This window comes from Entelurus aequoreus, linkage group LG14 (assembly GCF_033978785.1).
Source record: "Entelurus aequoreus isolate RoL-2023_Sb linkage group LG14, RoL_Eaeq_v1.1, whole genome shotgun sequence".
Taxonomy (NCBI): Eukaryota; Metazoa; Chordata; class Actinopteri; order Syngnathiformes; family Syngnathidae; genus Entelurus; species Entelurus aequoreus.
In genome coordinates, this window is record NC_084744.1 from 3,678,016 (window position 1) to 3,702,141 (window position 24,126).

Below are 24,126 nucleotides of genomic sequence, written 5' to 3' on the forward strand. Positions count from 1 at the left end.
TCCCAGTCCACCAGGTATTGGAAACCCCTTCCCCTTCTTCTCACATCCAAGATGGTGTTTACAGTAAATGCTGGGTGACCATCAACCAGCCTGGGTGGAGGAGGCGGTACCTCCGGAAGGCTGAGTGGGCTGGATGAGACAGGCTTGATGCGGGACACGTGAAAAACAGGATGGCACTTGAGAGATCTAGGGAGATGGAGCTTGACTGCCACACGATTGATGATCTTGGCAATGGGGAATGGTCCAATGAACCTGGGAGCCAGTTTCCTAGATTCGGTGGCCAATGGTAGGTCCCGAGACGATAACCAGACCTTCTGTCCCAACTGGTAGTGTGGGGCTGGTGTGCGATGTCGGTTGGCTAAGACCTGGTTCCTGGCCGATGTTCTTTTTAACGCAGCCCTGGTGTTGCGCCAAGCCTGGTGAGCCCGACGCAGGTGTGCCGTTACGGATGGTACGTCGGCATTGGGTTGGGTAGAAGGAAAAACTGGGGGTTGGAAACCATAGGCGACGTGAAATGGAGACAGACCGGTGGCGGAGCTAATGAGAGAGTTGTGAGCGTATTCTATCCAAGGGAGACTTTCAGACCAGGTTGCGGGTTGCTGATGACAAGTGCACCGGATGGCCGCCTCCAGGTCTTGGTTGGTCCGCTCGGTCTGTCCATTGCTCTGAGGGTGGTAGCCGGAGGATAGGCTAGGGGAGGCCCCCAGAGACTTGCAGAATGCTCTCCAGACGGCCGAGGAGAACTGTGGCCCTCTGTCGGATACAACATCAGTGGGGATGCCGTGCAGCCGGAAAGCGTGGAGCACTAATAATTGGGCTGTTTCAAGAGCAGACGGCAGCTTGGGGAGGGCTACGAAATGGGCCATCTTCGAGAACCGGTCCACAATGGTCAAAATGGTGTCGCTTCCCTCAGAGGGGGGCAGTCCTGTGACAAAATCCACAGCTATGTGTGACCACGGGCGGGAGGGGATGGGTAATGGGTGTAGCAGTCCTGCTGGAGCCTGGTGGGATGCCTTGTTCCGGGAGCAGACCCGACATGCTGCCACAAACGCCTTCGTATCTGCCAGAATGGATGGCCACCAAAAACGCTGGGAGAGGATAAAACTGGTGCGACGAATGCCTGGATGGCAAGCGATCTTCGACCCATGTGCCCAATCCAGAACGCTGGAACGGAGCCGAGGAACCACAAACAGCCGACCTGGTGGGCAGCCCCGCGGAGATGTGTCCGACTTCAGGGCCTCCAAGACCTGCCGCTCGATGTCCCACTGGAGTCCCCCAATGAAGTGGGTATGGGGAACAATAGGTTCAGGTGAGGAATCTTCCAAGGACGAAGAGTAGACACGGGACAGGGCATCGGGCTTCCCATTCTGAGAACCAGGTCGGAAAGTGATGATAAAGTTAAAACGGGTCAGAAATAGTGCCCACCTGGCCTGGCGAGGGTTCAGTCTCTGTGCGGTCCTTAAGTAGGACAGGTTCTTGTGGTCCGTGTAGACGATGAATGGTAGCTCCGCCCCTTCCAGCCAGTGTCTCCACTCCTGAAGGGCCAAGATGACCGCCAGAAGCTCCCTGTTGCCAATGTCATAATTCTTCTCGGCAGGGGATAGGCGACGAGAGAAGAAAGCACAGGGGTGCAACTTCTGGTCGCTGGTAGATTGCTGGGAGAGTACGGCCCCTACACCTGAATCAGAAGCGTCCACTTCAACAAAAAATTGGAGAGAACGGTCAGGGTAACAAAGCACAGGAGCCGAAGTAAACAATCTTTTTAGCCTTAGGAACGCGGAATTAGCATCGGGTGTCCATTCAAACAGAACCTTAGTAGAAGTTAGCCTCGTAAGTGGCTCCGCGACGCGACTAAAATTGCGAATAAATCGCCGATAAAAATTAGAGAAGCCCAAGAATCTCTGGAGGTGCTTCTTGGACACCGGAGTGGGCCAGTCTACTACTGCTTTGACCTTAGCAGGGTCCGGTCTGAGTCTACCCTCCTCAATGATAAATCCTAAGAAGGGTATGGAAGATGAGTGAAACTCGCATTTTTCTGCCTTGACGAACAGTTTATTTTCGAGCAAACGTTGAAGGACTAACCGAACCTGCTGCACATGTTCGTCAAATGTCGAAGAATAAATTAATATGTCGTCCAGGTAAACGAAGAGAAACCGCCCTGTCATGTCCCGAAAAATATCATTAATGAAGCCCTGAAAAACGCCAGGTGCATTTGTAAGTCCAAACGGCATGACAAGATACTCAAAATGTCCGAGAGGAGTGTTGAATGCGGTCTTCCATTCATCCCCCTCTCGGATGCGAACTAGATGGTACGCGTTACGTAGATCGAGTTTAGTAAAAAACCTTGCGGACTGTAAGGGAGTAAATGCAGAATCAAGGAGAGGAAGAGGATACTTATTCTTGACAGTAATCAGATTAAGAGCGCGGTAGTCTATACAAGGCCGTAGGGACTTGTCCTTCTTTTCGACAAAAAAAAATCCGGCGGCTACTGGTGCGGTCGAGGGGCGAATGAGGCCCGCAGCTATTGAAGTGTTTATGTATTCCTCTAGTGCTTTGAGTTCGGTGTTCGACACCTTGTACAAACGGGTCGATGGTAAAGCCGCTCCGGCTAGCAAATCGATACCGCAATCGTAGGGTCGGTGGGGGGGAAGTGAGAGTGCTCTATCTTTGCTAAACACCGCTCTTAAGTCATGGTAGTTTGTGGGCACGTTTGTCAAGTCTATGTTCTCTACAACGGTGGTAGGTGGCGGTGTGTGAGATCCCGCTGCGGAACGGAGACAATGTAGGTGGCAGGTAACACTCCAATTAATAATGGCCGAACGAGGCCAGTCTATGCTCGGGTTATGCTTCTGTAACCAGGTTAACCCAAGAATGATGGGCGCGGACCGTGATGGCACAATCAAAAAAATTATTTTCTCACAATGATTTCCAGACAAGCGCAGGTTGAGTGGGAGTGTCTGGTGGGTTATGCTGGCTAATAGGCGCCCATCTAGAGAATACACCCTCTTGGGTACATACAGTTTTACAACAGGAATCTTATGGAGTCTCATGAACTCAAAATCCAAAAAGTTATCATCTGCTCCCGAGTCAATGAGAGCGCAAATGTCTATTTGTTGGTTAGGCCAAGAAAGAGTACCTTTTAGCTGCATTCTGCCTGCGGCCAACGAAGGAGAACGGCGACCTCTGGTGGACGTGTCCTCTGGCGAGTGAGGGCGCGCTCGTGGCCGTGCCGCGGGGCGCGGCAGTTCCTTGCAGCGGGAGATGAGGTGATCAGCGCCTCCACAGTATAGGCAGAGTTGGAGGCGAAAACGGCGTTCCCTCTCGGCGGTGGTGAGTCGACGGCCTCCCAGTTGCATTGGCTCGTCTATCTGCCATGAAGGAGAGGTGTCTTCGAGGACGAGTTGCTCCGTCTTGCAGATGGCGGGTCTAGCAGGCGCTGATTGGCTGCTAGGTGGGGCTTGTCTTCCCCGTCGATCCCTCCTCTCCTCTAGTAGGCGGAAGTCGATTTGCACCGCCAGCTCAATAAGATCATCCAGGTTCGTCGGGAGTGACAGCGGGATCATCATATGACGAATTTCGTCCGCGAGACCCAGGAAGAAGGCGTCCAACAACGCCGAGGGACCCCAGTCACAGTCGGCCGCCATGGTGCGGAACTCGATCGCGTAATCCGCGACCCGTCGTGAACCCTGTTGCAGCCGGAAAAGGGATCTCGCTGCCTCTCTACCTGGGAGTCGTCGTTGGAATATTTGCTTCAAGGACTTGGAAAAGTTCGCGTATGTGGAGCTGGAGGTGGTCTGACGGTTCCATTCGGCAGTCGCCCAGGTGCCAGCGCGGCCAGACAGGTGAGAGATCACAAACGCTACTTTAGCCCGCTCAGAGGTGAAAGCGGACGCGTTTAGCTCAAAATGGAGTTCACACTGCGTCAGGAATTGTCTTACGTCTTCCTTTTCCCCGGAAAAACGTTCGGGTCGGGAAAGCCGTATATTGCTAGTACTAGCGGGTTGTGTAGGCTGGGTGGATGCCTGGTCAGGCACGGTGGTCGAGGTGGGTACGACGGTGGCTAACAGCATGTTGATTCGCTCCAACATGGCGTCTTGGCGCTCCGACATCCCCTGTAGACCTCGGCTCAGGTGGTCAAGCTGGTCCCCCTGCTGGTTGATCCTTTGAGCCTGGCCTTGCAATGCTCTCTTCCAGGAGTCTGTCTCTGCGGGTTCCATCGTTTATGGCCGGAACTTTCTGTTAGGATGTGGTGATGTGGATCCCAAGGATGCAGAGACGAGTTTGGGTTTTCAATTGTTCTTCCTCTTTATTTGGCGGAAGCACAAGGTAGCAAAACAAAACAATGGCGATGGTGGAAAACACAACACACCATGTAACAAACTACTGAGAGTAAAATAAAAACACAAAACTAAAGGCGCTAGACAAGGCTAGGAAAAATATACTTCATGAGAGAAGTGATAAAACAAGGTACCAAAATAAAACGCTAGACAAGGCTAGGATTAAACGGGCCAACCTGAGGTGAAAAGGTTCGCGACTTAGTGAGTCCTCTTGCACGACCAACCGTTTGGTAGCAATGGCAAAGTTCCGGCGCTCACCGGCCGTCAGCAGCCAGTTAAAATAGGCTGCTGCTAATCAAGCTCAGGTGTGTGCTGCTGCCTTGCGTCAGCTGCACTCCATACTGTGGATGAGAGAGAGAGTGAACATGGTGCAGACAATAGAAATAGGCAAGGACATTTACAGATTACCACAGCCATGTTAACATGTTTTGTTGCAAGTGTACATAATTGTTGGGTAGACTATTGCATCATTTACAGTACAGTATACATTTGTAAATACAGTGCAGTGTTTATTCACTCATTTCACTAAAGTATATTTGATATTAATGATGAGGCATGAAGTCAGGTGGAACCATTGCTAGTTTTTACCTTTGACTAAAAGAAGGAGGGTGACATTCTTGTCTTGCCTGAACTTGCTAGGCTGGTCTGACCTGGACCTGCTGCCTCTTGTCTTGCCTGAACTTGCTAGGCTGGTCTGACCTGGACCTGCTGCCTCTTGTCTTGCCTGAACTTGCTAGGCTGGTCTGACTTGGACCTGCTGCCTCTTGTCTTGCCTGAACTTGCTAGGCTGGTCTGACCTGGACCTGCTGCCTCTTGTCTTGCCTGAACTTGCTAGGCTGGTCTGACCTGGACCTGCTGCCTCTTGTCTTGCCTGAACTTTTCCACTCTTTCTGATATATTTCTCAGATTTAACTCACTTTTCTCAAATGTAGCTCATTTTCATTACATTAGAGTTTAAATTAAATGTTGACTGTAAATATTATATCTAAATGTTGAATCTAAATCTACATTTTAAATATAAATCTATATGTTGAATCTAAACTGAAATCTTAATGATAAATCTTCATGTTAAATATAAACCTATATGTTGAATCTAAACTTAAATCTTAATTATAAATCTGTATGTTAAATATAAATCTATATGTCAAATATAAACTTAAATCTTAATGATTAATCTATATGTTGAATATAAATATACATGTTAAATCTTAACCTAAATCTTAATTATAAATCTATATGTTAAATATAAACCTATATGTTGAATCTAAACCTAAATTTAATTATAAATCTATCTGTTAAATATAAATATATATGTTAAATCTAAACCTAAATCCTAATTATAAATGTATATTTTAAATATAGATTTCTATGTTGAATCTAAACCTAAATCTTAATTATAAATCTATATGTTAAATGTAAATCTAAATACTATTTAAAAATCTATATCTTAGATATATATCTATATGTTAAATATAAACTTAAATATTAATTATAAATCTATATGTTAAATATAAATATATATGTTGGCTCTAAACCCAAATCGTGTTTGTGACCAATCTAAGCCTAAAACTAGATGTGGCCAATCTTCAATCAATCAATTTGGGAACAAACAATTATTGTATTGTGAGCTAAAGTGGTGGCATTAGCCTCTAAGTTGTGAAGTAATAACATAGAGGCTAATGCCATGACTTTCATTGTGTTTCAGTGTCTCTTGAAGGATCATGCAAGTCATTGTTTCTTGTTGATGCTGTAAACAAAATGTCACCATGTTTGTTGTTGTACTGAACACAGATTGAAAATAAACCCACTGAAATAATAATAATAACAATGAATCATTTCTAAGTCTTTGTTAGCCGTTTGTGAAGTTTTGTGCTCGTGCGCTACGTTCGCTCGCATCCTGTGCATCTCCTGGGGGCTAAGCCCCCCCTGTCCTTAAAAGCTAGTGACCCCCCTGCTTCACCAGTCGATAAAACAATTTCCTGATGTGTTTCCAGATTTCCTTCATTTTCACTCCATAAATGATGGGATTGAAAAGAGGATTATACACAAGTATTTGTAAAGCCATTATTAAACGAACAATGCTTGGAAGATCCGCCTCCAGTCGGGCGATGATGACGTCAAATAAACCTAAACAAGAGAAGCTGAACAAAACCATCAGGTGAGGTAAACAGGTCTCTGCCGCTTTTTTCCGGACTTTTACGCACCTGTGATAAGTTACTATAAATATCTTTACGTAGGTGAAAAGGATGAAGATCACAGGAGCAACAACAAGATTCATCATGATGAACAAACCATAGAAGGTGAGGAATGTTGATTTCACACAGTGAAGCTTAAGAATTGTGTTGTTACAAAAAATGCCCGTTGTTGTGAAGTCGCAGAGTTTTTGTTTGGAATTAAACACGGTTGCCACGACGACCTCACATGCGGGCAGAAACCAGGCCAAAGTCAAGAGGACAACGACGCTTCTCCTCCCCATGACAGTTGGATACTGCAGAGGTCTGCAGATCGACACAAACCTGTCGTAAGACATGGCTGACAACAGTAGGAAGTCTGAAAGGCCGAAAGAATAATAGAGGAAATATTGAAACATGCAAGCGGAATGAACAACGATCTGTTTGGGGGATAAGACATCAATGAAAAGTTTGGGGTAGAGAACAGTGCTAAAGATAACAGAGTTGAGTGACAGAGCTGCGATGAAAATGTACATAGGTTCATGAAGGTTCCTGTGGATCCAGATGAGACATATAATGGTGCAGTTAGTGCAGAGGATGAGGGTATATACTGTCAACAAGAGCACAAAGTACAGATATCTATACTTAACCATCTCTACAAAGCCACCGAGGTGTATAAATGTTCCGTTCAATTCAGCATCCATGACACCACACAGAAAAATAGTCAAGTGGAGTCGGCGAGGAGAATTGTTCGCCCTCCTCGGATCTCATCGAGTCCTCAGGGTGATGTTGACGGAACTTGCTGTGAGCAGTCAATGCTGACAAGACTAAGAAGTCGTCCACCTGATAAAGATGACCGGCAGGATGAAGACGGCCTGTGATTGGCCTCCAAGTTGAGGAGGCGTTCTCCTCTTTTACTTCGTAACCCTCCCAAGACTCTCACTTGTAACATGTGATGCAAACTCATGACAAATTATACATATTATTTTAAGAATAAGGTCCCTTTTCCTGGTCAGTTGCAACCACACTGACCCTAGTACCACGGACTAGAGCAGGGGTCACCAACCTTTTTGAAAGCAAGAGCTACTTCTTGGGTAGTGATTAATGCGAAGGGCTACCAGTTTGATACACACTTCAATAAATTGCCAGAAATAGCCAATTTGCTCAATTTACCTTTAACTCTATGTTATTATTAATAATTAATGATATTTACACTTAATTGAACGGTTTAAAAGAGGAGAAAACACGAAAAAAATGACAATTAAATTTTGAAACATAGTTTATCTTCAATTTCGACTCTTTAAAATTCAAAATTCAACCGAGAAAAAGAAGAGAAAAACTCGCTGATTCGAATCTTTTTAAAAAGATTTAAAAAATAATTTATGGAACATCATTAGTAATTTTTCCTGATTAAGATTAATTTTAGAATTTTGATGACATGTTTTAAATAGGTTAAAATCCTATCTGCACTTTGTTAGAATATATAACAAATTGGACCAAGCTATATTTCTAACAAAGACAAATCATTATTTCTTCTAGATTTTCCAGAACAAAATTTTTAAAATAAATTCAAAAGACTTTCAAATAAGATTTAAATTTTATTCTACAGATTTTCTAGATTTGCCAGAATAATTTTTTTGAATTTTAATCATAATAAGTTTGAAGAAATATTTCACAAATATCATTCGTCAAAAAAACAGAAGCTAAAATGAAGAATTAAATTAAAATGTATTTATTATTCTTTGCAATAAAAAAAATAAATTTACTTGAACATTGATTTAAATTGTCAGGAAAGAAGAGGAAGGAATTTAAAAGGTAAAAAGGTATATGTGTTTAAAAATCCTAAAATCATTTTTAAGGTTGTATTTTTTCTCTAAAATTGTCTTTCTGAAAGTTATAAGAAGCAAAGTAAAAAAATTAATGAATTTATTTAAACAAGTGAAGACCAAGTCTTTAAAATATTTTCTTGGATTTTCAAATTCTATTTGAGTTTTGTCTCTCTTAGAATTAAAAATGTCGGAAAAGCGAGACCAGCTTGCTAGTAAATAAATAACATTTAAAAAATAGAGGCAGCTCACTGGTAAGTGCTGCTATTTGAGCTATTTTTAGAACAGGCCAGCGGGCTACTCATCTGGTCCTTACGGGCTACCTGGTGCCCGCGGGCACCGCGTTGGTGACCCCTGGACTAGAGGTTTGAAAAAGTAGCACCATTGATCAGTATGTTAAAGGCCTACTGAAATGTTTTTTTTTATTTAAACGGGAATTGCAGATCCATTCTATGTGTCATACTTGATCATTTTGCGATATTGCCATATTTTTGCTGAAAGGATTTAGTAGAGAAAATCGACGATAAAGTTCGCAACTTTTGCTCGCTGATAAAAAAAAGCCTTGCCTGTAGCGGAAGTAGCGTGACGTCACAGGAGCTAGTATTCCTCACAATTCCCCGTTGTTTACAATGGAGCGAGAGAGATTCGGACCGAGAAAGTGACGATTACCCCATTAATTTGAGCGAGGATGAAAGATTCGTGGATGAGGAACGTTACAGTGAAGGACTTGAGAGGCAGTGATGGACGTATCTTTTTTCGCTCTGACCGTAACTTAGGTACAAGCTGCCTCATTGGATTCCACACTCTCCTTTTTCTATTGTAGATCACAGATTTGTATTTGAAACCACCTGGGATACTATATCCTCTTGAAAATGAGAGTCCAGAACGCCAAATGGACATTCAGTGCCTTTTATCTCCACGACAATACATCGGCGAAATGCTTTAGCTACGAGCTAACGTGATAGCATCGTGCTTTAACTGCATATAGAAACAAAAAAATGAACCCCTGACTGGAAGGATAGATAGAAAATCAACAATACTATTAAACCGTGGACATGTAAATACACGGTTAATGCTTTCCAGGCTGGCGAAGGTTAACAATGCTGTGCTAACGACGCCATTGAAGCTAACTTAGCAACTTAGCAACGGGACCTCACAGAGCTATGCTAAAAACATTAGCTCTCCACCTACGCCAGCCAGCCCTCATCTACTCATCAACACCCGTGCTCACCTGCGTTCCAGCGATCGGCAGAAGGACGAAGGACTTCACCCGATGCGTTTGGCGGCCCGGAGACGTAGGAAGACAAGGTGAGGTCGGCGGCTAGCGCGGCAAAGTCCTCCTGGTTGTGTTGCTGTAGTCCGCTGCTAATACACCGATCCCACCTACAACTGTCTTCTTTGCAGCCTTCATTGTTCATTAAACAAATTGCAAAAGATGTCCAGAATACTGTGGAATTATGAAATGAAAACAGAGCTTTTTGTATAGGATTCTACGGGGTACCATAACTTCCGTTACTCTGACTTCGTCACGCGCATACGTCATCATACCGCGACGTTTCAGCCGGATATTTCCCGGGAAGTTTTAAAAGTCACTTTATAAGTTAACCCGGCCGTATTGGCATGTGTTGCAATGTTAAGATTTCATCATGGATATATAAACTATCAGACTGCGTGGTCGCTAGTAGTGGCTTTCAGTAGGCCTTTAACATGATTCTCTGCTTCACTTAGCTTCTCAATAAATATGTACATATATTTAGACCACATTATCATGTAATCTATGAATTAAAAACCCAAAAGCAGTGAAGTTGTCACATGGTGTAAATGGTAAATAAACATATATTAATATTAGCTCATTTGGAATTTGATGCCTGCAACATGTTTCAAAGAAGCTGGCACAAGTGGCAAAAAAAGGAGTGATAAAGTTGAGGAATGCTCATCAAAGACTTATTTGGAACATCCCACAGGTGAACAGGCTAATTGGGAACAGGTGGGTGCCATGATTGGGTATAAAAGCAGCTTCCATGAAATGCTCAGTCTTTCACAAACAAGGACGGGGCGAGGGTCACCACTTTGTCAACAAATGCCTGAGATAATTGTTTAAGAACAACATTTCTCAACCAAGCTATTGCAAGGAATTTAGGGATTTCACCATCATCAAAAGTTTCAGAGAATCTGGAGAAATCACTGCACGTAAGCCATGATATTACACACCTTGGATCCCTCAGGCGGTACTGCATCAAAAGGCCACATCAGTGTGTAAAGGATATCACCACATGGGCTCAGGAACACTTCAGAAACCCACTGTCAGTAACTACAGTTGGTCGCTACATCTGTAAGTGCAAGTTAAAACACTCCTATGCAAGGCCAAAACCGTTTATCAACAACACCCAGAAACGCCGTCGGCTTCGCTGGGCCTGAGCTCATCTAAGATGGACTGATGCAAAGTGGAAAAGTGTTCTGTGGTCTGACGAGTCCACTTTTCAAATTGTTTTTGGAAACTGTGGACGTCGTGTCCTCCGGACCAAAGGTTTCAGAGAATCTGGAGAAATCACTGCACGTAAGCCATGATATTACACACCTTGGATCCCTCAGGCGGTACTGCATCAAAAGGCCACATCAGTGTGTAAAGGATATCACCACATGGGCTCAGGAACACTTCAGAAACCCACTGTCGGTAACTACAGTTGGTCGCTACATCTGTAAGTGCAAGTTAAAACTCTACTATGCAAAGCCAAAGCTATTTATCAACAACACCCAGAAACGCCGTCGGCTTTGCTGGGCCCGAACTCATCTAAGATGGACTGATGCAAAGTGGAAAAGTGTTCTGTGGTCTGACGAGTCCACATTTCAAATTGTTTTTGGAAACTGTGGACGTCGTGTCCTCCGGACCAAAGGTTTCAGAGAATCTGGAGAAACCACTGCACGTAAGCCATGATATTACACACCTTGGATCCCTCAGGCGGTACTGCATCAAAAGGCCACATCAGTGTGTAAAGGATATCACCACATGGGCTCAGGAACACTTCAGAAAACCACTGTCGGTAACTACAGTTGGTCGCTACATCTGTAAGTGCAAGTTAAAACTCTACTATGCAAAGCCCAAGCCATTTATCAACAACACCCAGAAACGCCGCCGGCTTTGCTGGGCCCGAACTCATCTAAGATGGACTGATGCAAAGTGGAAAAGTGTTCTGTGGTCTGACGAGTCCACATTTCAAATTGTTTTTGGAAACGTTGGACCAAAGAGGAAAAGAACCATCCGGATTGTTCTAGGTGCAAAGTGTAAAAGGCAGCATGTGTGATGGTATGGGGGTGTATTAGTGGCCAAGACATGGGTAACTTACACATCTGTGAAGGCACCATTAATGCTGAAAGGTACATACAGCTTTTGGAGCAACATATGTTGCCATCCAAGCAACGTTACCATGGACGCCCCTGCTTATTTCAGCAAGACGACGCCAAGCCACGTGTTACAACAGCGTCGTCAGCATCGTGTGGTCACATAAGCACACCGATGAATGAGTAAAAGTGTGCACAAAGGAAAAAGTAGGTCCATGTGTGCGCTACAACGAGGACAGACCACTTGACTTTTTTGAACTCGACTTTTTTCCAACTATTTTGTGTTCCTGGTGTGAGACAAACTCAGGGGAGTAGCAAAGGAGATGTTGGAGAGGGGGCGGGGTCAAAGGCATCGTAATGTACGATAATTATGTATTTTTAGGTGGGTATTTTGGGGCGGTGTAGCTCGGTTGGTAGAGTAGCCATGCCTGCAACTTGAGGGTTCCAGGTTCGATTCCCGCTTCCGTCATCCTAGTCACTGCCGTTGTGTCTTTGGGCAAGACACTTTACCCACCTGCTCCCAGTGCCACCCACACGGCTTTCAATGTAACTTACATATTGGCTGTCACTATGTAAAAGCATTTGAGTCACTAGAGAAAAGCGCTATATAAAAATAGTGCACTTCACTTCACACTTCAAAGGGAAATGTGAAATTAGACATCGTAAAATTTCCATAGTGGATCTAACATAATAGTGAGAGTCCAGTCCATAGTGGATCTAACATAATAGTGTGAGAGTCCAGTCCATAGTGGATCTAACATAATAGTGTGAGTCCAGTCCATAGTGGATCTAACATAATAGTGTGAGAGTCCAGTCCATAGTGGATCTAACATAATAGTGTCAGAGTCCAGTCCATAGTGGATCTAACATAATAGTGTGAGAGTCCAGTCCATAGTGGATCTAACATAATAGTGAGAGTCCAGTCCATAGTGGATCTAACATAATAGTGAGAGTCCAGTCCATAGTGGATCTAACATAATAGTGTGAGAGTCCAGTCCATAGTGGATCTAACATAATAGTGTCAGAGTCCAGTCCATAGTGGATCTAACATAATAGTGTGAGAGTCCAGTCCATAGTGGATCTAACATAATAGTGAGAGTCCAGTCCATAGTGGATCTAACATAATAGTGAGAGTCCAGTCCATAGTGGATCTAACATAATAGTGAGAGTCCAGTCCATAGTGGATATAACATAATAGTGTGAGAGTCCAGTCCATAGTGGATCTAACATAATAGTGTGAGAGTCCAGTCCATAGTGGATCTAACATAATAGTGAGAGTCCAGTCCATAGTGGATCTAACATAATAGTGAGAGTCCAGTCCATAGTGGATCTAACATAATAGTGAGAGTCCAGTCCATAGTGGATCTAACATAATAGTGTGAGAGTCCAGTCCATAGTGGATCTAACATAATAGTGAGAGTCCAGTCCATAGTGGATCTAACATAATAGTGTGAGAGTCCAGTCCATAGTGGATCTAAAATAATAGTGAGAGTCCAGTCCATAGTGGATCTAACATAATAGTGTGGGAGTCCAGTCCATAGTGGATCTAACATAATAGTGTGGGAGTCCAGTCCATAGTGGATCTAACATAATAGTGTGAGAGTCCAGTCCATAGTGGATCTAACATAATAGTGAGAGTCCAGTCCATAGTGGATCTAACATAATAGTGTGAGAGTCCAGTCCATAGTGGATCTAAAATAATAGTGAGAGTCCAGTCCATAGTGGATCTAACATAATAGTGTGGGAGTCCAGTCCATAGTGGATCTAACATAATATTGTGAGAGTCCAGTCCATAGTGGATCTAACATAATAGTGTGAGAGTCCAGTCCATAGTGGATCTAAAATAATAGTGAGAGTCCAGTCCATAGTGGATCTAACATAATAGTGTGAGAGTCCAGTCCATAGTGGATCTAACATAATAGTGTGAGAGTCCAGTCCATAGTGGATCTAAAATAATAGTGAGAGTCCAGTCCATAGTGGATCTAACATAATAGTGAGAGTCCAGTCCATAGTGGATCTAACATAATAGTGAGAGTCCAGTCCATAGTGGATCTAACATAATAGTGTGAGAGTCCAGTCCATAGTGGATCTAACATAATAGTGTGAGAGTCCAGTCCATAGTGGATCTAAAATAATAGTGAGAGTCCAGTCCATAGTGGATCTAACATAATAGTGAGAGTCCAGTCCATAGTGGATCTAACATAATAGTGAGAGTCCAGTCCATAGTGGATCTAACATAATAGTGTGAGAGTCCAGTCCATAGTGGATCTAACATAATAGTGTGAGAGTCCAGTCCATAGTGGATCTAAAATAATAGTGAGAGTCCAGTCCATAGTGGATCTAACATAATAGTGAGAGTCCAGTCCATAGTGGATCTAACATAATAGTGAGAGTCCAGTCCATAGTGGATCTAACATAATAGTGTGAGAGTCCAGTCCATAGTGGATCTAACATAATAGTGTGAGAGTCCAGTCCATAGTGGATCTAACATAATAGTGTGAGTCCAGTCCATAGTGGATCTAAAATAATAGTGAGAGTCCAGTCCATAGTGGATCTAACATAATAGTGAGAGTCCAGTCCATAGTGGATCTAACATAATAGTGAGAGTCCAGTCCATAGTGGATCTAACATAATAGTGTGAGAGTCCAGTCCATAGTGGATCTAACATAATAGTGTGAGAGTCCAGTCCATAGTGGATCTAACATAATAGTGTGAGTCCAGTCCATAGTGGATCTAAAATAATAGTGAGAGTCCAGTCCATAGTGGATCTAACATAATAGTGAGAGTCCAGTCCATAGTGGATCTAACATAATAGTGAGAGTCCAGTCCATAGTGGATCTAACATAATAGTGAGAGTCCAGTCCATAGTGGATCTAAAATAATAGTGAGAGTCCAGTCCATAGTGGATCTAACATAATAGTGTGAGAGTCCAGTCCATAGTGGATCTAACATAATAGTGTGAGAGTCCAGTCCATAGTGGATCTAAAATAATAGTGAGAGTCCAGTCCATAGTGGATCTAACATAATAGTGAGAGTCCAGTCCATAGTGGATCTAACATAATAGTGAGAGTCCAGTCCATAGTGGATCTAACATAATAGTGTGAGAGTCCAGTCCATAGTGGATCTAACATAATAGTGTGAGAGTCCAGTCCATAGTGGATCTAAAATAATAGTGAGAGTCCAGTCCATAGTGGATCTAACATAATAGTGAGAGTCCAGTCCATAGTGGATCTAACATAATAGTGAGAGTCCAGTCCATTGTGGATCTAACATAATAGTGTGAGAGTCCAGTCCATAGTGGATCTAACATAATAGTGTGAGAGTCCAGTCCATAGTGGATCTAACATAATAGTGTGAGTCCAGTCCATAGTGGATCTAAAATAATAGTGAGAGTCCAGTCCATAGTGGATCTAACATAATAGTGAGAGTCCAGTCCATAGTGGATCTAACATAATAGTGAGAGTCCAGTCCATAGTGGATCTAACATAATAGTGAGAGTCCAGTCCATAGTGGATCTAAAATAATAGTGAGAGTCCAGTCCATAGTGGATCTAACATAATAGTGTGAGAGTCCAGTCCATAGTGGATCTAACATAATAGTGTGAGAGTCCAGTCCATAGTGGATCTAAAATAATAGTGAGAGTCCAGTCCATAGTGGATCTAACATAATAGTGAGAGTCCAGTCCATAGTGGATCTAACATAATAGTGAGAGTCCAGTCCATAGTGGATCTAACATAATAGTGTGAGAGTCCAGTCCATAGTGGATCTAACATAATAGTGTGAGAGTCCAGTCCATAGTGGATCTAAAATAATAGTGAGAGTCCAGTCCATAGTGGATCTAACATAATAGTGAGAGTCCAGTCCATAGTGGATCTAACATAATAGTGAGAGTCCAGTCCATAGTGGATCTAACATAATAGTGTGAGAGTCCAGTCCATAGTGGATCTAACATAATAGTGTGAGAGTCCAGTCCATAGTGGATCTAAAATAATAGTGAGAGTCCAGTCCATAGTGGATCTAACATAATAGTGAGAGTCCAGTTCATAGTGGATCTAACATAATAGTGAGAGTCCAGTCCATAGTGGATCTAACATAATAGTGTGAGAGTCCAGTCCATAGTGGATCTAACATAATAGTGTGAGAGTCCAGTCCATAGTGGATCTAACATAATAGTGTGAGTCCAGTCCATAGTGGATCTAAAATAATAGTGAGAGTCCAGTCCATAGTGGATCTAACATAATAGTGAGAGTCCAGTCCATAGTGGATCTAACATAATAGTGAGAGTCCAGTCCATAGTGGATCTAACATAATAGTGAGAGTCCAGTCCATAGTGTCTTCTCAGACAATGACCAGCTGATGAAACCTGAGACAAAACGTCTGCCCAGACAATGAACTGTTCAGTTCAATGGAGTCAGTGCCCTGAGGATCAATCAGCTTTGAACTCTTTTTATTTCTATTTCAATTGTTTTTGGTTTACCCGCACAATTGTGTGATCTGATTCACTGCCGGTGCTGGTCGACCATGTTGCACTTGATTAAACTTCTTATCGTCCACAGGTCTTTTCGGGGTCATGTACTTCTTCTTTTTCTGCTGTTTGTCTTCTCCAAAACACAAAGGACGCAGTGGGTCTCACCGGGGTTAATTAGGAGTGATGCAAGGATACTGTAACACCGGGTGAATAACAAGCCCGGCCTCGGGGGAACACAATGGAACAACTCATTATGAGCCAGTGGTCACCCCGAGGTGGCCTAAGGGGACGAGGTGTCTGACAAACAAGCACCTTGTCTTATCAAACTTTGTTATTATAGCACCGATTGAACACAACCACGCCAGCATGCTGTCAACATGACAACATTCAAGGCCTACTGAAATGATTTTTTAAAAACTTTAAACGGGAATAGCAGATCCATTCTATGTGTCATACTTGATCATTTCGCGATATTGCCATATTTTTGCTGAAAGGATTTAGTAGAGAAAATCGACGATAAAGTTCGCAACTTTTGCTCGCTGATAAAAAAAAAGCCTTGCCTGTAGCGGAAGTAGCGTGACGTCACAGGAGCTAGTATTCCTCACAATTCCCCGTTGTTTACAATGGAGCGAGAGAGATTCGGACCGAGAAAGTGATGATTACCCCATTAATTTGAGCGAGGATGAAAGATTTGTGGATGAGGAAGGACTTGAGAGGCAGTGATGGACGTATCTTTTTTCGCTCTGACCGTAACTTAGGTACAAGCTGGCTCATTGGATTCCACACTCTCTCCTTTTTCTATTATAGATCACAGATTTGTATTTGAAACCACCTGGGATACTATATCCTCTTGAAAATGAGAGTCGAGAACGCGAAATGGACATTCAGTGCCTTTTATCTCCACGACAATACATCGGCGAAATGCTTTAGCTACGAGCTAACGTGATAGCATCGTGCTTTAACTGCATATAGAAACAAAAAAATAAAGCCCTGACTGGAAGGATAGATAGAAAATCAACAATACTATTAAACCGTGGACATGTAAATACACGGTTAATGCTTTCCAGGCTGGCGAAGGTTAACAATGCTGTGCTAACGACGCCATTGAAGCTAACTTAGCAACTTAGCAACGGGACCTCACAGAGCTATGCTAAAAACATTAGCTCTCCACCTACGCCAGCCAGCCCTCATTTGGTCATCAGCACCCGTGCTCACCTGCGTTCCAGCGATCGGCAGAAGGACGAAGGACTTCACCCGATGCGTTTGGCGGCCCGGAGACGTAGGAAGTCAAGGTGAGGTCGGCGGCTAGCGCGGCTAGCGCTCCAACAAAGTCCTCCTGGTTGTGTTGCTGTAGTCCGCTGCTAATACACCGATCCCACCTACAACTGTCTTCTTTGCAGCCTTCATTGTTCATTAAACAAATTGCAAAAGATGTCCAGAATACTGTGGAATTATGAAATGAAAACAGAGCTTTTTGTATAGGATTCTACGGGTACCATAACTTCCGTTACTCGGACTTCGTCACACGCATACGTCATCATACCGCGACGTTTCAGCCGGATATTTCCCGGGAAGTTTTAAAAGTCACTTTATAAGTTAACCCGGCCGTATTGGCATGTGTTGCAATGTTAAGATTTCATCATTGATATATAAACTATCAGACTGCGTGGTCGCTAGTAGTAGGTTTCAGTAGGCCTTTCAACTTGTTTATTTTAATTCATCCTCATGACGTGTTACGGGTCGTGATTTCAAGTGAAAAACGACATAAATGTAAATATTGGATAAATATGTTGTTGTGGCCAGCAAAGCCCAGCACTCGAGAAAATCTAAACTGTACCATGATAAGTATCAATAATACATCCAGATGCTAGCTTGACTGTGCAACATTCATGCATGCACATAACACGGGTTCAGCTCAAAACACAAAAAAGTGATTTGTACAAACTACAAAAGCAGTGAAGTTGTCACGTTGTGTAAATGGTAAATACAACGAGAATCCAACAAATCATTTTCAACTTATATTCAATTGAATAGACTGCAAAGACAAGATATTTCATGTTCACACTGAGAAACTTCATTTTTTTTTGCAACTTAGAATTGAATGGCAGCAACACATTGCAAAAAAGGTTGTCAGAGAGGCATTTTTACCAGTGTGTAACAAACCCCGTTTCCATATGAGTTGGGAAATGGTGTTAGATGAAAATATAAACGGAATACAATTATTTGCAAATCCTTTTCAAGCCATATTCAGTTGAATATGCTACAAAGACAACATATTTCATGTTCAAACTCATAAAAAAAAAAATTTCTGCAAATAATCATTAACTTTAGAATTTGACGCCAGCAACACGTGACAAAGAAGTTGGGAAAGGTGGCAATAAATACTGATAAAGTTGAGGAATGCTCATCAAACACTTATTTGGAACATCCCACAGGTGTGCAGGCTAATTGGGAACAGGTGGGTGCCATGATTGGCTATAAAAGTAGATTCCATGAAATGCTCAGTCATTCACAAACAAGGATGGGGCGAGGGTCACCACTTTGTCAACAAATGCCTGAGCAAATTGTTGAACAGTTTAAGAACAACCTTTCTCAAGCAGCTATTGCAAGGAATTTAGGGATTTCACCATCTACGCTCCGTAATATCATCAAATGGTTCGGAGAATGTGGAGAAATCACTGCACGTAAGCAGCTAAGCCCGTGACCTTCCATCCCTCAGGCTGTACTGCATCAACAAGCCACATCAGTGTGTAAAGGATATCACCACATGGGCTCAGGAACACTTCAGAAACCCACTGTCAGTAACTACAGTTGGTCGCTACATCTGTAAGTGCAAGTTAAAACTCTCCTATGCAAGGCCAAAACCGTTTATCAACAACACCCAGAAACGCAGTCGGCTTCGTTGGGCCTGAGCTCATCTAAGATGGACTGATACAAAGTGGAAAAGTGTTCTGTGGTCTGACGAGTCCACATTTCAAATTGTTTTTGGAAACTGTGGACGTCGTGTCCTCCGGACCAAAGAGGAAAAGAACCATCGGGATTGTTCTAGGTGCAAAGTGTAAAAGGCAGCATGTGTGATGGTATGGGGGTGTATTAGTGGCCAAGACATGGGTAACTTACACATCTGTGAAGGCACCATTAATGCTGAAAGGTACATACAGCTTTTGGAGCAACATATGTTGCCATCCAAGCAACGTTACCATGGACGCCCCTGCTTATTTCAGCAAGACAATGCCAAGCCACGTGTTCCATCAACGTGGCTTCATAGTAAAAGAGTGCGGGTACTAGACTGGCCTGCCTGTAGTCCAGACATTGAAAATGTGTGGCACCTGCAATGTGAGAAGGGAGACCCCCGGACTGTTGAACAACTTAAGCTGTACATCAAGCAAGAATGGGAAAGAATTCCACTTCAAAAATGTGTCTCCTCACTTCCCAAACCTTTACTGAGTGTTGTTCAAAGGAAAGGCCATGTAACACAGTGGTGAACATGCCCTTTCCCAACTACTTTGGCACGTGTTGCAGCCATGAAATTCTAAAGTTAATGATTATTTGCAAAAAAAATAAAGTTTATGAGTTTGAACATGAAATATGTTGTCTTTGTAGCATATTCAACTGAATATGGCTTGAAAAGGATCATTGTATTCCGTTTATATTTACATCTAACACCATTTCCCAACTCATATGGAAACGGGGTTTGTAGATGGCCTTGTTATTTTGGCCTTAGTTTAACCTGAAGTTCAGCTCACCCATGTGACTGTGGTTGTGGTTTGTGGTTAGAGCCTGTGGGCCTTCTGTTATGTAAAAAATAAACATTTGTTTATTTTCAATTGCCAGTTTTCTTTTGGTCTTTTATGTTGTGCCTTGGTTCCTCTAGACCGTGTCATAACACATGTTTAACAAAAAAATGTAACAGTGCCGATATGGTGAATAGAATTAGACACAACGTGTTCAAGCCCGAGTCCATGGTTATCGCCCGGAAAAGGGTGGAGTGCCATCTCCGGGTTGGGGAGGAGACCCTGCCCCAAGTGGAGGAGTTCAAGAACCTCGGAGTCTTGTTCACGAGTGAGAGAAGAGTGGATGGTGAGATCGACAGGCGGATCGGTGCGGCGTCTTCAGTAATGCGGACGCTGTATCGATCTGTTGTGGTGAAGAAGGAGCTGAGCCGGAAGGCAAAGCTCTCAATTTACTGGTCGATCTACGTTCCCATCCTCACCTATGGTCATGAGCTTTGGGTTATGACCGAAAGGACAAGATCACGGATACAAGCGGCCCAAATGATAAATATCTTAGATATTTTAGTCGACGAGTGTGAAGCGACTGGGATTAGAATCAGCACCTCTAAATCCGAGTCCATGGTTCTCGTCCGGAAAAGAGTGGAGTGCCATCTCCAAGTTGGGGAGGAGACCCTGCCCCAAGTGGAGGAGTTCAAGTACCTGGGAGTCTTGTTCACGAGTGAGAGAAGAGTGGATGGTGAGATCGACAGGCGGATCGGTGCGGCGTCTTCGGTAATGCGGACGCTGTATCGATCTGTTGTGGTGAAGAAGGAGCTGAGCCGGAAGGCAAAGCTCTCAATTTACTGGTCGATCTACGTTCCCATCCTCACCTATGGTCATGAGCTTTGGGTTATGACCGAAAGGACAAGATCACGGATACAAGCGGCCGAAATGATAAATATCTTAGATATTTTAGTCGCCGAGTGTGAAGCGACTGGGATTAGAATCAGCACCTCTAAGTCCGAGTCCATGGTTCTCGTCCGGAAAAGAGTGGAGTGCCATCTTCAAGTTGGGGAGGAGACCCTGCCCCAAGTGGAGGAGTTCAAGTACCTGGGAGTCTTGTTCACGAGTGAGGGAAGAGTGGATGGTGAGATCGAAAGGCAGATCCGTGCGGCGTCTTCGGTAATGCGGACGCTGTATCGATCTGTTGTGGTGAAGAAGGAGCTGAGCCGGAAGGCAAAGCTCTCAATTTACCGGTCGATCTACGTTCCCATCCTCACCTATGGTCATGAGCTTTGGGTTATGACCGAAAGGACAAGATCACGGGTACTGAAATGAGTTTCCTCCGTCGGGTGGCGGGTCTCTCCCTTAGAGATAGGGTGAGAGAATACAATGATTAGCAAATACTTTTCAACTTATATTCAATTGAATAGACCGCAAAGACGAGATATTTCATGTTCACACTGAGAAACCTTTGCAACTTAGAATTTAATGGCAGCAACACATTGCAAAAAAGTTGCCACAGGGGCATTTTTACCAGTGTGTTACATGGCCTTGTTATTTTGGCCTAGTTTACCCTGAAGTTCAGCTCACCCGTGTGACTGTGGTTGTTGCGTTTGTGGTTAGGGCCTGTGGGCCTTCTGTTATGTAAAAAATAAACATTTGTTTAATTTGAATTGCCACTTTTCTTGTGGTCTTTTATGTTGTGCCTCGGTTACCCTAGACCGGGTCATAACACGTGTAATAGGACACAAGTAGGGGATTTTATTTTGTATGTTTCATTGCCATGCATGTCTTAGAAGGTTTTTATTGTTGTGGATTTTAATTGCATGTTTTTATTCCTGTGGAATTTGATTGTATTTTTAATTGCATGTTTTTACCCCTTGTGGACTTTGCTGGTATTTTAAGACGTTGCCCCTTTTAGCTTGTTGCCCCTGACAACCAAAGTGCCCATTCGAACGGCACCTGAAATCAAACGCACCTGTGGAGCATTAGGACTGCACACATTTAAAAGGGAAGGATCGACAGGCTTCAACGAGAGAGAGCGACAGAGGGAAGCGACCGGAGAGTATCGACAGGCTTTGCCGAGAGCGTCCGGGTGGACGCCCGCAGGCTGGGAAGGAATCCAGGACTACACAGCAGACCCCGCAGGCTACGGGAGTGAACCCCAAGAAGCCCACAACACGCAGGGGCAGAGGAAACTCTGCCTCCGAACTAAGTGTCGTGGATTGTGGATCTGTGGGGGTGATCAACTGCCTTGGGCTGTGGGCTTGCGGGCTCCTGCGTTGTGCGCTGGCTGTGTGGTCCTGTGGGCAGGAGCGATCAGGACCCAGAGACCTGCGGTGACTCCCGGGAGCGACCAAGAGGCGGAGCGAGGCGGGACGATTACGGCCACGTAGGTTCCACCGGAGACTGGTGAGGAGAGTGGGCGTACCCAGTACTTCTACGCGGAACTACAGCAGAGGCAGGGGAAACATGTAAGTGTGACGTCAGCCCTGAGAGCGTCTCCGTGTTTTGAAAATTATTGTATCCCCGTAGCCTGCCTCCGATTTTAATTCTGTGGGCAGGAGGACGCCGTGGAAGTGGGCGGAGCCAGGACACTAACCCACTACGCCTGTCGTGACTGTACCCTAATTTCGGATTGTAATAAATTGTGAACAAGCATAATTATCTTTCCTTATTTTGGGACGGCTGCTCTCACTACATTGGGTTCTTAATATTTATATTTGTTTCAAGCAAAATTTTACTAGATTTTAATATTCCACCACTCGGGTCCATTACACACTAAAAAAAAAAAAACTGTAATAATGCCGAAATGTTGAATAGAATTGTCGAATTAGACACGTGTTCAAGTCCGGGTCCATGGTTCTCGCCCAGAAAAGGGTGGAGTGCCATCTCCAAGTTGGGGAGGAGACCCTGCCCCAAGTGGAGGAGTTCAAGAACCTCGGAGTCTTGTTCACGAATGAGGGAAGAATGGATGGTGAGATCGACAGGCGGATCGGTGCGGCGTCTTCAGTAATGCGGACGCTGTATCGATACGTTGTGGTGAAGAAGGAGCTGAGCCGGAAGGCAAAGCTCTCAATTTACCGGTCGATCTACGTTCCCATCCTCACCTATGGTCATGAGCTTTGGGTTATTACCGAAAGGACAAGATCACGGATACAAGCGGCCGAAATGATAAATATCTTAGATATTTTAGTCGACGAGTGTGAAGCGACTGGGATTAGAATCAGCACCTCTAAGTCCGAGTCCATGGTCCTCGCCCGGAAAAGAGTGGAGTTCCATCTCCAAGTTGGGGAGGAGACCCTGCCCCAAGTGGAGGAGTTCAAGAACCTCGGAGTCTTGTTCACGAGTGAGGGAAGAGTGGATGGTGAGATCGACAGGCGGATCGGTGCGGCGTCTTCAGTAATGCGGACGTAGTATCGATCCGTTGTGGTGAAGGAGCTGAGCCGGAAGGTAAAGCTCTCAATTTACCGGTCGATCTACGTTCCCATCCTCACCTATGGTCATGAGCTTTGGGTTATGACCGAAAGGACAAGATCACGGATACAAGCGGCCGAAATGATAAATATCTTAGATATTTTTGTCGACGAGTGTGTAGCGACTGGGATTAGAATCAGCACCTCTAAGTCCGAGTCCATGGTCCTCGCCCGGAAAGGAGTGGAGTTCCATCTCCAAGTTGGGGAGGAGACCCTGCCCCAAGTGGAGGAGTTCAAGTACCTGGGAGTCTTGTTCACGAGTGAGGGAAGAGTGGATGGTGAGATCGACAGGCAGATCCGTGCGGCATCTCCGGTAATGCGGATGCTGTATCGATCCGTTGTGGTGAAGAAGGAGCTGAGCCGGAAGGCAAAGCTCTCAAATTACTGGTCGATCTACGTTCCCATCCTTACCTATGGTCATGAGCTTTGGGTTATGACCGAAAGGACAAGATCACGGATACAAGCGGCCGAAATGATAAATATCTTAGATATTTTAGTCGCCGAGTGTGAAGCGACTGGGATTAGAATCAGCACCTCTAAGTCCGAGTCCATGGTTCTCGTCCGGAAAAGAGTGGAGTGCCATCTCCAAGTTGGGGAGGAGACCCTGCCCCAAGTAGAGGAGTTCAAGAACCTCTGAGTCTTGTTCACGAGTGAGGGAAGAGTGGATCGTGAGATCGACAGGCGGATCGGTGCGGCGTCTTCAGTAATGCGGACGCTGTATCGATCCGTTGTGGTGAAGAAGGAGCTGAGCCGGAAGGCAAAGCTCTCAATTTACCGGTCGATATACGTTCTC

At 44.2% G+C, this 24,126-nt stretch overlaps 1 protein-coding gene across 1 annotated transcript; it reads right to left on the reverse strand.

The window, feature by feature from the left end:
- Positions 1–6,276: 6,276 nt before the first annotated feature.
- On the reverse strand, positions 6,277–7,212 carry LOC133665279 (olfactory receptor 10J4-like). The gene has a single exon (XM_062070534.1). It carries the CDS (start codon positions 7,210–7,212, stop codon positions 6,277–6,279), a length of 936 nt encoding a protein of 311 aa, XP_061926518.1.
- Between the last annotated feature and the right edge of the window lie 16,914 nt (positions 7,213–24,126).

Excerpts from the sequence above, each read along its gene's own strand:
- LOC133665279 (XM_062070534.1), bottom strand. The coding sequence starts at position 7,212 with ATGGATGCTGAATTGAACGGAACATTTATACACCTCGGTGGCTTTGTA.